General features: G+C 45.7%; 2 protein-coding genes across 5 annotated transcripts in view; one reads left to right on the top strand and one right to left on the bottom strand.

Moving 5' to 3' along the window:
* Positions 1-3532, top strand: part of mark1 (MAP/microtubule affinity-regulating kinase 1) — a 28691-nt gene extending 25159 nt beyond the window's left edge. For all 4 annotated transcript variants that reach the window (XM_025008802.2, XM_017430686.3, XM_017430678.3 and 1 more), the window contains exons 15-18: positions 206-346; positions 533-784; positions 1663-1707; positions 1804-3532. In XM_025008802.2, the coding sequence (XP_024864570.1) occupies positions 206-346; positions 533-784; positions 1663-1707; positions 1804-2149 (784 nt within the window). In that variant the 3' untranslated portion in view covers positions 2150-3532. The remainder of the gene's footprint in view (positions 1-205; positions 347-532; positions 785-1662; positions 1708-1803) is intronic.
* Positions 3533-3771: 239 nt separating this feature from the next.
* On the bottom strand, positions 3772-10521 carry LOC108244465 (leucine-rich glioma-inactivated protein 1-like). The gene is made up of 8 exons (XM_017430700.3): positions 9805-10521; positions 9554-9625; positions 7687-7758; positions 7535-7606; positions 6877-6948; positions 6321-6490; positions 5414-5578; positions 3772-5326 (listed from the first exon to the last, which is right to left on the bottom strand). Exons 1-8 carry the CDS (start codon positions 9999-10001, stop codon positions 4509-4511), a joined length of 1638 nt encoding a protein of 545 aa, XP_017286189.1. The 5' UTR covers positions 10002-10521; the 3' UTR covers positions 3772-4508.
* Positions 10522-11697: the final 1176 nt, after the last annotated feature.

The raw sequence follows: 11697 nt of genomic DNA, 5'->3' as shown, positions 1-11697 counted from the left end.
TAATCATCAAAATTAAACGAAATAAACATTTGAAATATATGAGTTTGTATGTAATGTATGAATATAATATACAAGTTTCACTTTTTAAATGGAATTACTGAAATCAATCTACTTTTTCATGATATTCTAATTTTATGACCAGCACCTGTATTAATGTGACGTTTCCCCTGTTTGTTTGGTGATCCTCTCTGCGTTTGGTCCTCAGTTTGACGGAGGTGTCAGGAAGCACGCCATCCACTGCACTGAGCTCTACACGGCCTCGCCACACCAAGTCCATGTCCTCGTCGGGGCATCCTTCAAAGAGCACACTGCCCCCCATCGATGACAACACGGAGCTTAAATCCAGGTGGGCAGCAGCTCAACATCTGCACTCACAGGCTTGTGAAAAATCAAAATAAGAGCTTAAAATTGAACCATTTTCACATTAAAGTAAAGTGTTGTCCACTCACTGTATTTATGTCGAGGCTGCGGACAGACAGAATATTTTCTCACATGTTCTGATCGTCTTCTTCGACATGTGGCTACGCTGCAGCTCCTCGCCGCGGGACCCCTCCACCTCCCCGTCTGTACACAGTATTAGCACCCCTGAGAAGAACCGGTTCCCCCGGGGCACCACCAGCCGCAGCACCTTTCACGGAGCTCAGCTCAGAGACCGCCGCAGCGCCACGTACAACGGCCCCCCGGCCTCGCCCACGTTGTCCCATGACACGGGGGCTCTCGCGCAGCAACGCAGGGGCACCTCTACGGGAATCATCAGCAAGATCACCTCCAAGTTTGTCCGCAGGTCAGTGAAAACGCGTTGGTGCGCAGCTTTGTATGCTCGCTTGTTCTTTCAGCTGTTTTAGCTCAGAATCTCAGGAACGATGAGCCATGCTGGAGTACTTTCTGCTGACTTTCTGTCAGTACGACAAAGACAGGACAGACTCACCTTCAAGCTGCCCCACCTGCTATAGGCTTACAGCTTTCTCTTCTTTTCCTCCCGCCTATAGAGCTCTGTCTTTCAGGTCCACCCGGAGGTAGGAGACCTTAACGCTTGCTGCTCATGTCCCTCCCTCCTGTCCAAAAATAATATAATATATATTTTTAAAAAACAGCAACTTCTTTGCCCTGTTTGTTTTCAACTCCTTTACGTATTTGCCCGTAACAACACCACCTCCTTGCTTTCCGACACCTTTTGTTATGCCGTGTCTCTCCTACCCCACGTGTCCACCGCCTTTATGACTAAACTTCTTGGCTCACCAGCTTTGTCTCGACTAAGCCACCAGATGTCTGTCCCTGTAGCTGCGAGCTGTCCTCTCCTTACTCTCCTCCGTCTTCACGCTGAGCTTGAAGAGAAATAACGAGGTGAATTGCAGAAGCCGAAATGTAGATTTGGAAACCACTTTTTGCACTCTTGGCGCGTCAGTGGGGATTAAGGAAAGGTACGGGACACTCGACGGGATGATGCACATGTGAGCGCTCAGGGTCCGTACCTCGGGTCACCTCGTTGTGTGCTGAGCTCTGACACCCAGGAGTGTGGATTCTTTCCTGGCATGATGCCTGACTACCCCGTCTGTGTTCAGTGATGATTGGGCTGGTTTTGGTCGTAGGTGAATGGGGGGTGAGGGGGTGATGCTGATATTGGCACGTGAATATAAAGAGTCTGTACTGGGTTTGTTTCAGGGTGCCTAGTGAGGGAGAAGCCAGTGCCAGGACGGAAACGCCAAGGTGAGGCTTCGATCAGGAGGCTGATTTTCACTGAGAGCTTCTAGCCACCTTCTGCCCGTGTTAACACGTCTGCCCGTCCCTGGTTTGTTGTTGTAGGAGCGCGTCTGGCGATTCGAAGGAAGACGGCAGCCGAGACGCCAAGCCCCGCTCGCTGCGCTTCACCTGGAGCATGAAGACCACCTCCTCCATGGAGCCCGCCGACATGATGAGGGAGATCCGGAAGGTCCTGGACGCCAACAGCTGCGACTACGAGCAGCGCGAGCGCTTCCTGCTGTTCTGCGTGCACGGCGACGCCCGCCAGGACAACCTGGTGCAGTGGGAGATGGAGGTGTGCAAGCTGCCCCGCCTTTCGCTCAACGGCGTGCGCTTCAAGAGGATATCGGGCACGTCCATCGCCTTTAAGAACATCGCCTGCAAAATTGCCAACGAGCTCAAACTGTGACAGCAGATGAAGAACCACTCAGGCTTCGGTGAGCCTCCTCTCATCACTGGATTAGTGTTGACTCACGGGACTAAATCAGCACTGAAGGGCCTCACCACGCAGAATCAGGGTGGACTCGGCTGGTAATGTGCAATACTGGCCGTGAATGTACTGTACAGGGTAGCGAGGATCAGCGAGAGATCACGAGATTTAACCTCAGTGACGGACAGATGGCAAAAACAACTAACCCCCCCCCCTTTTTTTTTTCTTTTTGTTTCTCTTACTCTCTCCGTCCGGCCTCGTCTCTCTCATCAGCCCGCTGCTACGTGTCAGAGAACGCAGTCATGTAAACACATGCAGTATGCAACTGAAGATGACCATCCTGCAATAATGTTTTCAGCCTGTTTTTCTAAATACTTTGACATCTTTCTCCTCGCTGAATAACCATTAAAATTACTGTAAGCTAAAGGTAACCGCTTTTCCACCTGTGTTAAGGCAGTATATAGATCAGGCTGGAGCCCATACTAAAACTTATGTATAAAAAGAATCGTACTGTATGCATAACATCTGCAGGTACTGTATTGTATATTGATTTTGAGTTCTGTACAGAATTTTATTGTTAATACTGTCTTATTTTTTTTTTCATGGGATTAAGTTCTTTCCTAATATAATTCACGTCTCTTAGAGCAAAATTCTGTCGACTTTTCTTTCAGTCCCCCCCTCCTTTTTTTTTTTTCTTTTTTTTTTTTTTTAATCTGTAACAACCACAATATAAAAGTAGTGTTTTCAGGTTTATTTAAAGCGCACCAAATTATGTTGTGGAATATTAAGGGACATGTTCTCTTGCCTTTTCTGTTAATTTTGCCTCTTTAAAAAAAAAAAGAAGACACTAAGTTGCACCGCGCAGGTTTAAGTTGTAACTTCAGTTAAGACTGAAAACGTGTTCACTTTATTTTCTCTCCGCAGTGGGAATCAGGAGATCCCACCCCCCCCGCTGCCGTTGCACAAGTATTCCAGGGTGAACGTGAGCGTGTCCCGCCGGTGTTTCTTTCATGCTCGTTCGGTTGTCCTCGGTTACGGAGAAACGCAGGGTTCGATTTGGTTCACTTAAGAAAGAAACGTACATGACGCGCGCCCCCGAAGGGCCGAGGCCGCGCCACGGGTCACATGTTTGAAGTATTGCTGTGGAGCCTTTCTGAAGAGCCAGATTTAGTCCTGCTGTCAGTGTGATTGTGCAGGTACTCGTGTATCTCCTTGCTTGTGTGTTTTATTTTTGTTTTTGGTTTTTTTTTAATTCAGCTGATTTTATTGTATTTATTCCATGACATTGTAACGTGCTGCTTTGTAGATTTGAGGCGTGCACTTTGTCGGAGAAGATTAAAAGGATTTATTTGTTTGTATTTATTTAATTTAACTTCTCACGTATTGTCGTAAATTGCACAGCACATCCCGAAGACATTTCTCTCTCGGAATGCCACAAAAGTTACGTCATGCAGAAAGCTTAGATGAAATATTACTTTTATTGACTCTAAATAACATGGAATTAGGCTAAATCATGACACAAGGGAACTATTTTGCATACATGTTAGTCAAAGATAAAGATTATGAACATTATTTTCAATTTTTTTTTCCATTTCAGTGTCTTTAAAGTGGTTGAAAACAGTTCAGATAGTTCAGTTATGAAAAACTGTTCAATACCTTAAACACCATACAAACCATTAACAATAAAAATGTAAGTTGCAAGGGTATACAGGTAGACTCACAATACTTTAGTTTTTTTTTTTTTTTGTTCTAATTATATGCGTAACTTTAAATCGTAACATTTATGAATCTTGACTGTCATGGTCCCTCTTTTAAAACATACAAAAGCTTCATTTACAAATCTTGGAAAGACAGAAAAATGTAAACATTTGGCTTGGCAGATTTGTTCCATTAAACATGTCGGCTTTAAAAAGTATCATTTTAATATTCCCTTCTGTAGATAAATATATGAGATAAATGTGTAAACGTTGTTAAATCTAAAAAGCTGACTGCGAAAAGAAAACCAAACTTGATTAGACTATTTTAAGTTTAGTGGATCGCTGATGGCTCGTATGAGGCCCTTCATGCATTAAACTTCACAGACTATTGGTATCTAATTCTAATTTCAGCCGCATGCCTCTCGGAGCAAATATTTAGTCGAGACACGTGCTTTTGTCTTTAACCTGATCATGCACTGATTCCAGTAGGGTTTAAAAATGACTGAAAGTGTTTGTCTTTGTGAGTTGCTCAGCTCTGCATCTGCTTTGTAAAATTTCTTCACACACGCACAAAGAGAAAAAAAAAAAAAAAAAAATCACGACTAACCCTTCAATAAAATTCCAAACAAAGAAAGAATCTCTCAGTTGCTGAGGTCGATGACTAGATGCTCGTAGATCTGAGTTTTGCCTTTGAAGCTGGAGGCCAGCAGGAACTCACGGTTGTCTATGGAAACGGGAGAAAAGGCTCTTGGCGCCTGGATGTTCAGCTCCTGGAAGCGAACGAACTCGCCCTTCTTGGCATCCCAGCGGTACACCTGGGTGAAAGAGTAATCGCTGCCCAGGATGGCGTACTGCCAGCTGCCCACAACGAAGGGCTGGAACACCATGGAGCCGCGGGAGGGCATGGTCTGTAGCTCCCTAAAGAGGGCCCCGTCCCAGCGCATCACCTTGGAGTCCCCGATGAAGCGCGTCAGGCAGATAAAAAGGTCGGACTTGGTGTAGAAATGCTTCACGGCGTAAACGTCCTCCATCTCTGGGATGTCCGTGCGTCGGTCGAACAGCTTGCTGGCTTTGTTCCACTGGTAGATGACGGGCCTCTGGGAGCTGCTGGACAGGATCAGGTGGGGTTTGGACGAGATCTCCAGGTACTCCACGTCTGTGTCCCTGTACCACGGGTGCAGGGACTGATGGGAGTAGAAGCCGTTGCCGTTCCACTTGTAGATGGTGGTGGAGCCGGCCTTGGAGCTGTCGGCTACGACAAAGAAGGATTCCCCGTCGATGCGGAATGTCTCCACGTCGTTTGGCTTGCGGATTCGCAGGATGTCGATGCCCTGGAGCTTGATGAACTTGTTGGCAGAGATGTCCCGTTTGTAGATGTGCGAGCCTCCGAACAGCTGAGCCACAATGATGAAGAGCTGGCTGTCGATGACCAGAGGTTTGCAGATCACCGTGGATGTGCCTGTGACGAAACAGAGCGGATAAGGAACGCTGTCCTCTTCTGCTTTTAAACCCCATCCTGGTGGATTTAGAACGCCGTCAAACTTACTGTCAATGTCGTCGAAGTTCCTGAAGACCATCTCGACGTGATCCCACTCTAGAAAGCTGCACTTCCCGATGAAGGGCTGTGCAAAGACAACGTACTGGTCGCTCCCGAAAGAAAATGCTTCCACTGATATGGACTCAAACTTCAGGGACTGGTAGGAGGCAAACTCTGTGGGGGGAACAAAAACACGCTGTGGTGCTCAAATGGCAGAAGAGGCTTTAATAAAAGTGAGGAATGAACTAAATTCAAAGTGGAGCATTCCTTAAAGCAGCGGTTCCCAAACTTTTCAGCTTCCGACCCATAAAATAACAGTGACAAAGGTGTGTGAGCCCATCTGTTGGCTGTTTAAATATCCCATCTGTTGGCTGTTTAAATATCCAAAAGTGCTAATGACCCGATTAATTAAGGGCATAATGACAACACAAACAGTCTTAGCATCCATTTTGCTATTTTTTAAATCACTGAATGACTTGTATTTCAATTCTCTGTAATAATTATGGTGTAAATATATGATAAAAACTGGGTTTTTAATTGTAACTTGATATCTGGAGATTATCTAAGGACCCCTACTTGGTGTTGGGTGACCCACATTGGGGTTCCGACCCCAACTTTTGGAATATCAGTATCTCCTGTGATCTGTGAGCACTCAGGGTATATGCTGTGAATGACTCTCAGCTACTACCACACCGCGTTTTAGCTCGGTGTTCGCAAAACTGAACGAGGTCTAGTCATTTGTGTGTTTTCTAAGGACACTTGTCTGTGGTGGCCATGTTGAATTGCGTTAATCAGTTGTGGATGTGCATTCATTATTTTACTTTTATTCAAACCCGTTCAGTGACTCATGAGATATTTTGCTAACAGTGCAGACACAGACACGGGCTGATAATCCCCAGTGAGTTTGGTACTCCACCTGTGGTGATGCAGTCGAAAGCCTGAGGTTCCAAGTCGTTGATCCTCTTGTCGAGCTGTGAGGCCGGCCCTTTACAGTAAATCTGGTCCACGGTGGCGTTGGTGCTGTATATCCACTCCACCAGCCATTTCAGCTTGCAGTCACACGTGAAGTGATTCCCACGCAAATCCCTGAGAGGCACAAAAGCAATCGTCACGACGAAAGGCCGGGAGGAGCGCGCGCCGAGATTAGCTCTGAAACAGCTGCAGAGGACGGGGTGTGCCTGTCCCCCTCTCTCGTCCTCACGTCTTCACTCTGCACTCTTACTGACAGTCAGCTCTTCGCTGAACGATAGGCAGCGAACGCTCCGTCTCTCGTTGCTGCATGTAATTTTAATGGCGTTAAAAGCTCCGGGCCGCCCACGCGTTTGTGAAACCTCAGCTGAAGTGCAATAAATGTTGCAGTGTTCTATTTATAGGCGAACACACAGACAGTGGCTTATTTACTGTACGATAGATGAAGGATGATACACATTAGATCCGTGGAAATAGTTCATGCCGTTATAAAGCATACTTACACTTTCGTCAGGGCCTCCAGACCTTTGAACAAATCTTTGGGGAGAGTCTCCAGATTGTTGTAGGCCAGACTCCTGATGAGGAGGGACAAAACATTTGGCTCAGCGTTCAGATTCGAACTCAGAGATCATCAGTTTTACACTAATAAATGATGTTTTTATACAATCTTTCGTGTAAAAACAAATATCTGCCGAGGAGTGAGTGTGCGTATCGCCACCCTGGAAAGTAAAGTCAGGCGCTTTGCTTACTTGGGAGCTCAGGGAAACATGAAGCTTTTTTTACGAGCTTCTTCGTCAGCCTTTTTATGGCGTTCTCTAATTCAGAACAGAGGGGGAAAATTTGACCTCACCGCTAAAGGTTTTGTTTGCTTCGTGTTCAGGTAACTCACTTGGACAACTTGATTTTGCCTAATCTGTAATAAAGTGTAAATATTTTAGGCATTTGCTTCATAATCATTTTACCAGCTGCATCGTGTGACAATAGAAGCTGTGCAATAACCTTCATCAGCATTTTATTAGAACACTGCTTTTCTTTCTGCTAATGTATACAGTTACACCCTGTAATGTTCATTGGGCTATTTTTGATGACTAACGTACAGTATCTTGTTTTTTTTGCCCAGTAAGTGAAATGATAATAATAAAAAAAACACACTGTACTTACAGGTGCACCAAGGTTTTCAGTCCACGGAAAGCATGGGGTGATATCGATCTAATTTGGTTGTTTTCTATAAACCTGAAAAAAGGGCATTGAGGAAATGAATACGAAAGGAAGGACTTTTGTGTGTTCAAAGAAAAAAAAAAGATGCAACTCACAGATACTCGAGATGAGGAAGACCAAGGAATGCGTCCTCGTTTATTGATTCCAGGTCGTTGGCTGTGAAGAGGCTGAGCAAAGAGACCCTCGGGTTAAGATTTTACTACTTAGAGTCGCTGGCGACAGGATGGGAAAAACAAAATCTTAGCAGGATTTATTGGGAACGTTTGTTTGAACACATAAATGTGTTGCTACCCTTACAGCTCACTGAAACGACGCTTCAGCAGTCGTCTGTTGGATATCTGCATGCCTTTAGTATGCAATAATGTAAACAAAAAAAAGGTGAAAAGTGATTATTTTACCAAGAAATGCTAAATAATGTACAGATTTGTTTGTAACTTTAAACATAATATTAATCCTGTGGTCATGTTTTAAATTAGGTGTTTGACTCTAATGACTTTTTATCAGCCATAAAGGGAATAAACAGCCACTGTTTGGCATCACCGTGTCTGAGGAGAAAGAAAGAAGATTAAAGCATCCATGTTAAAAACTAAAGGCTATAAGATCGTCTCCAAGCAGCTTCATGTTCCTCTGACCACAGCTGCCAGTAGTGTTAAAAGATATAAGGTTCATGGGACTGTAGCCAACCGCCCAGTGTGTGGACGTAAGAGGAAATGCAACCCCAGGTTATCAGATGGATAGTGCAAATGGTAGAAAAGGAGCCATTTAAAATGATTCAACATACAGGAATTTGCCTAAATGAATGTTGACAAGCCCAAACATTTCTGGGACTGACGAGACACACCTGGAGCTTTTTGACCAGTCCCGTTAGTTGTGTTTTCTTTTACAACTGTGGAAGGCTACCACCTGTATTTTCATGACTGTAGATGAAGAATATAGGCAATCAAAGCAAAACCCCCGTGTATGAGTGCTCACACACACACTCTGATCATCATGAGCGAAGAAAGGAGCTGGTAAAGAGAACGTTGTCTCATCAGAGCACAGTCCCTGGCAGGACACGCTCAGTACTGCCCCATGGGGTTTACTGTTCAACATGTACAAACACTGGAACCGCAGCTTAACAGAGGTTCAACAGTTGACTGTGCCAATTGTGAAACAGAGCCCCCAAGGGCCGTGAGGCCGACATGTGGCACGTCCACGACAGTGTCCCTGAAACCCATCCAAGAAATCATGGAAAATCACAAAGTTGTGTTCCAAGTGCTGGAAAAACGACATCTACAGGAGGAGTTTGACTGAGTGCCAGCCAATGACGAATTCGGATCAGTTGGGTTGTCATTGTTCCTGGGTAAAACAAGTTTTTTTTTTTTCAGAAAGCAGGCAGGGCTTTTTATCAAACTTTCTGTATAAATAAGGGTCGTCAGTGCTCGGGTTTGTTTCTTTATTGACTAAACTCCACTTCTCAGCTCCGGCATCTTTTGTTTCTTTGTTTTTTGGGACCCCATTTTACTTTTAAGATGACTTTAATCAACATGGGTTCAGAGTCTAAGACTGGCCCAGACCTGGATGACATCTCCCTGCTGTCACTCCCTAACCCTTTATTGTTAATCTTCTTCTTTTTTGAGGATTTGTGCACTCTGAGGCATCATCCTCCTCTTGTTTTTAAGAACACAGAGGCTCAGACATGACTCAGAGGAATGAGGGATTTCCCTGGGATACATCTGGTTCTGAAGTCAGACCAGATTCCCACACAGCCCTATATGTGGGCTGATAAGTCACAGAAAAAAAAGATAAAATAAAAATGCAGGGAAAAAATTCAGTCCTGCGCATCCCTCTGTAATCAGCAGCCTCTGTGAGGAGCAGAAGGAAGGGAAATGTCTTGAACATTAAACATGGCGTTGATCAGCTCACTGGGGAAATGACAGCATGCAACAAAGACCAAGAGGAGCTCAGAGGAGATTTGCTCACAGCAGATGCAGGGCAGGCGTGTGGATGAAGCTCTCTTTAGCGATCTCGGTGAATTCCGACTTGACGAACGACCTGAAGGAGCCAGACACGACAAGAAAAATCACAGTTCAGCTTTTGCAGCAGACTTGCCTCAGTTATTTGCAGCCTGCTCGCAGGGGTGCAGCTGCAGCAGAGTCAGAACCAAGACACCACACAGCCTGTTTGCTCTAACATAACACAACGCAAATGACTGGAATCAAAGCAGGACTTACAGTGATATGACATCGGGGGGGAAGCTGCGGGGGATCGAGCCTGCGCTTTCGCACAGCGCGTTATCTTTGGTGCACGTACAGGACAGGGGGCAGCGCGGCTGCCTGGCTCTCCTGCTGCCCACCGCAAGTAGAACAGACGCGACCACGAGCGAGCCCAGCCAGAGCGAGCGCTTGGACGTCCTGCGTGTGTTCCCCATCCCTGCGGACCGCTGCGGGCACGACTCGCAGCCCTACACATGAACCGGGGGTGCGCGCGGTGCTTCTCCTGCCGGGAGGCCGAGCGACGCGGCGCGGCGCGGCGCGGCGCGGTGCGGCGCGACGCGCTGTCCGCTCCTGCGACTTTTCCTTCCTGCGCGCCTGCTCCTCCGCCGCCGCCGGGGATCGGACCAGCGTCCCCGCAGAGCAGCAGTGACACGAAATCAATACCCTTCCGTGACACACACACACACAAAGAGAGAGAGAGAGAGAGGAAAAAAAAACTAATGGAAAAGTCCGCCGTGGAGTGTGGAGCTCAGGAAGACACCAGCTGGCGCCGTGACACACGCGGTGTGAGGGCAGGTGGGGATCCCAGCGGGAGCAGAAGGAGCATCTTCCATCCAAAACCACGCCTATGTGCGACTCCAGCAACGGCGCGCTCGCTCCCTGGCACGATCCCGGAGGATTCCGCCCATCGGGCTGAGGAATTGTGTAATTTCTCGTGAATCGGGGGGAGACAAAAAAAAAAAAAGCGCGCCTGACGCGAGAGTGGCGCAGACGAGCTGTGCGCGGAGGAGGGGAACCAGATTCAAATGTCCAACCTGATGAGACACATAGCTGCAGAACCAGAACTGTCTCCTTAAAAATAGGAATCATGTGTCACATATAGGCTTTTTTTAAAGAGCTATGCAGCTATTTCCTGGTTTCTCCGCGGTTTCCATGGTGACTGCAGGATGCAAAATGTTTCTGCCCAGTGATGAAAGAGTGTGGGGAAGCCCCCCTGTCATCTGGACATCTGTTGTTTATGGACTGAGCCCCCTCCTCCCCTCATAGACTCACATTAAAACATTTTGCTCTCATTAATTTAATCATTAATCAGTCTTCTCTGATATAAACAACCGAGGGGCCCTAAATGTTATTATTGTTTTTAATGGATGGATGCTTTCCAATTGCCTTATTTGACTTGTTTCCAATGAGGTGGAAGCCCCCCTCACTGGAAAGATATTTCATTTGTTGAAGCCTATATATCAGTTAACAACTGTTTATTGGTTTGTTTCAGATTTCTCCCTGTTTTAAAGCCAAAACAGCCCTCCTAGTTTGACTAAATTACTTCACTCTGTGTAATTCTGAGCCACAATGAATCCTTCTGCTTGTCGCCTGATGATGTTGTTGTTTCATGTAATTATTCTGTATTTTCACCTTCAGCTTCAGGTCCACGCAGCAAAAGCTATTTATGGATGGAAGATTTTATCAGACAACCTCCTGCTTTCTATAAAAATCAGGCAGTAGGCATGCTTTTTTGTCTCAAATTTGATACTTTTTTTAAAAAAAAAAAAGAAAAAAAAAAACCCTGTAAAGAAGCAGCACTGTTTCTTGCTCTGTGTAATCTCAGGCCAGTATATAAAGTGTTTATGCTGCTCTGCAGAAGACTGATGCAGAGCTTCCTGTTATTTGGCTCACTGATATTTGGTATCTTGACCTTTTCTCTCTTACTGCCGTGACACTTCATAACGGAGCAAATGATTTAGTCCATAAAAAAAAAAGATTTTCTTCCTTTTTTGTAGTTTCGACAGAGACACGGCTCAGATCCTCTTGTGGCTAAATATAAAAAGTAAACTGTGACAGAGCAGAATTCATATTTCAAATTCTAGGTTTATAGTTTGTCTGTGCTTCAGACTTCAGAGTTTACATTAAAGC

The sequence above is a fragment of the Kryptolebias marmoratus genome, linkage group LG22, assembly GCF_001649575.2.
Source record: "Kryptolebias marmoratus isolate JLee-2015 linkage group LG22, ASM164957v2, whole genome shotgun sequence".
Taxonomy (NCBI): domain Eukaryota; kingdom Metazoa; phylum Chordata; class Actinopteri; order Cyprinodontiformes; family Rivulidae; genus Kryptolebias; species Kryptolebias marmoratus.
The sequence above is the reverse complement of the archived record's forward strand: the minus strand, read 5'-3'. Positions and strand labels throughout refer to the sequence as shown.

Excerpts from the sequence above, each read along its gene's own strand:
- LOC108244465 (XM_017430700.3), bottom strand. The coding sequence starts at position 10,001 with ATGGGGAACACACGCAGGACGTCCAAGCGCTCGCTCTGGCTGGGCTCG. Across the intron at positions 7,759-9,553 it reads ACGCCTGCCCTGCATCTGCT|CCTCTTCACAGCCAACGACC; the intron begins GTGAGCAAATCT and ends CTCTTTGCTCAG. Across the intron at positions 6,949-7,534 it reads CTGAAAACCTTGGTGCACCT|GAGTCTGGCCTACAACAATC; the intron begins GTAAGTACAGTG and ends CCTCCTCATCAG.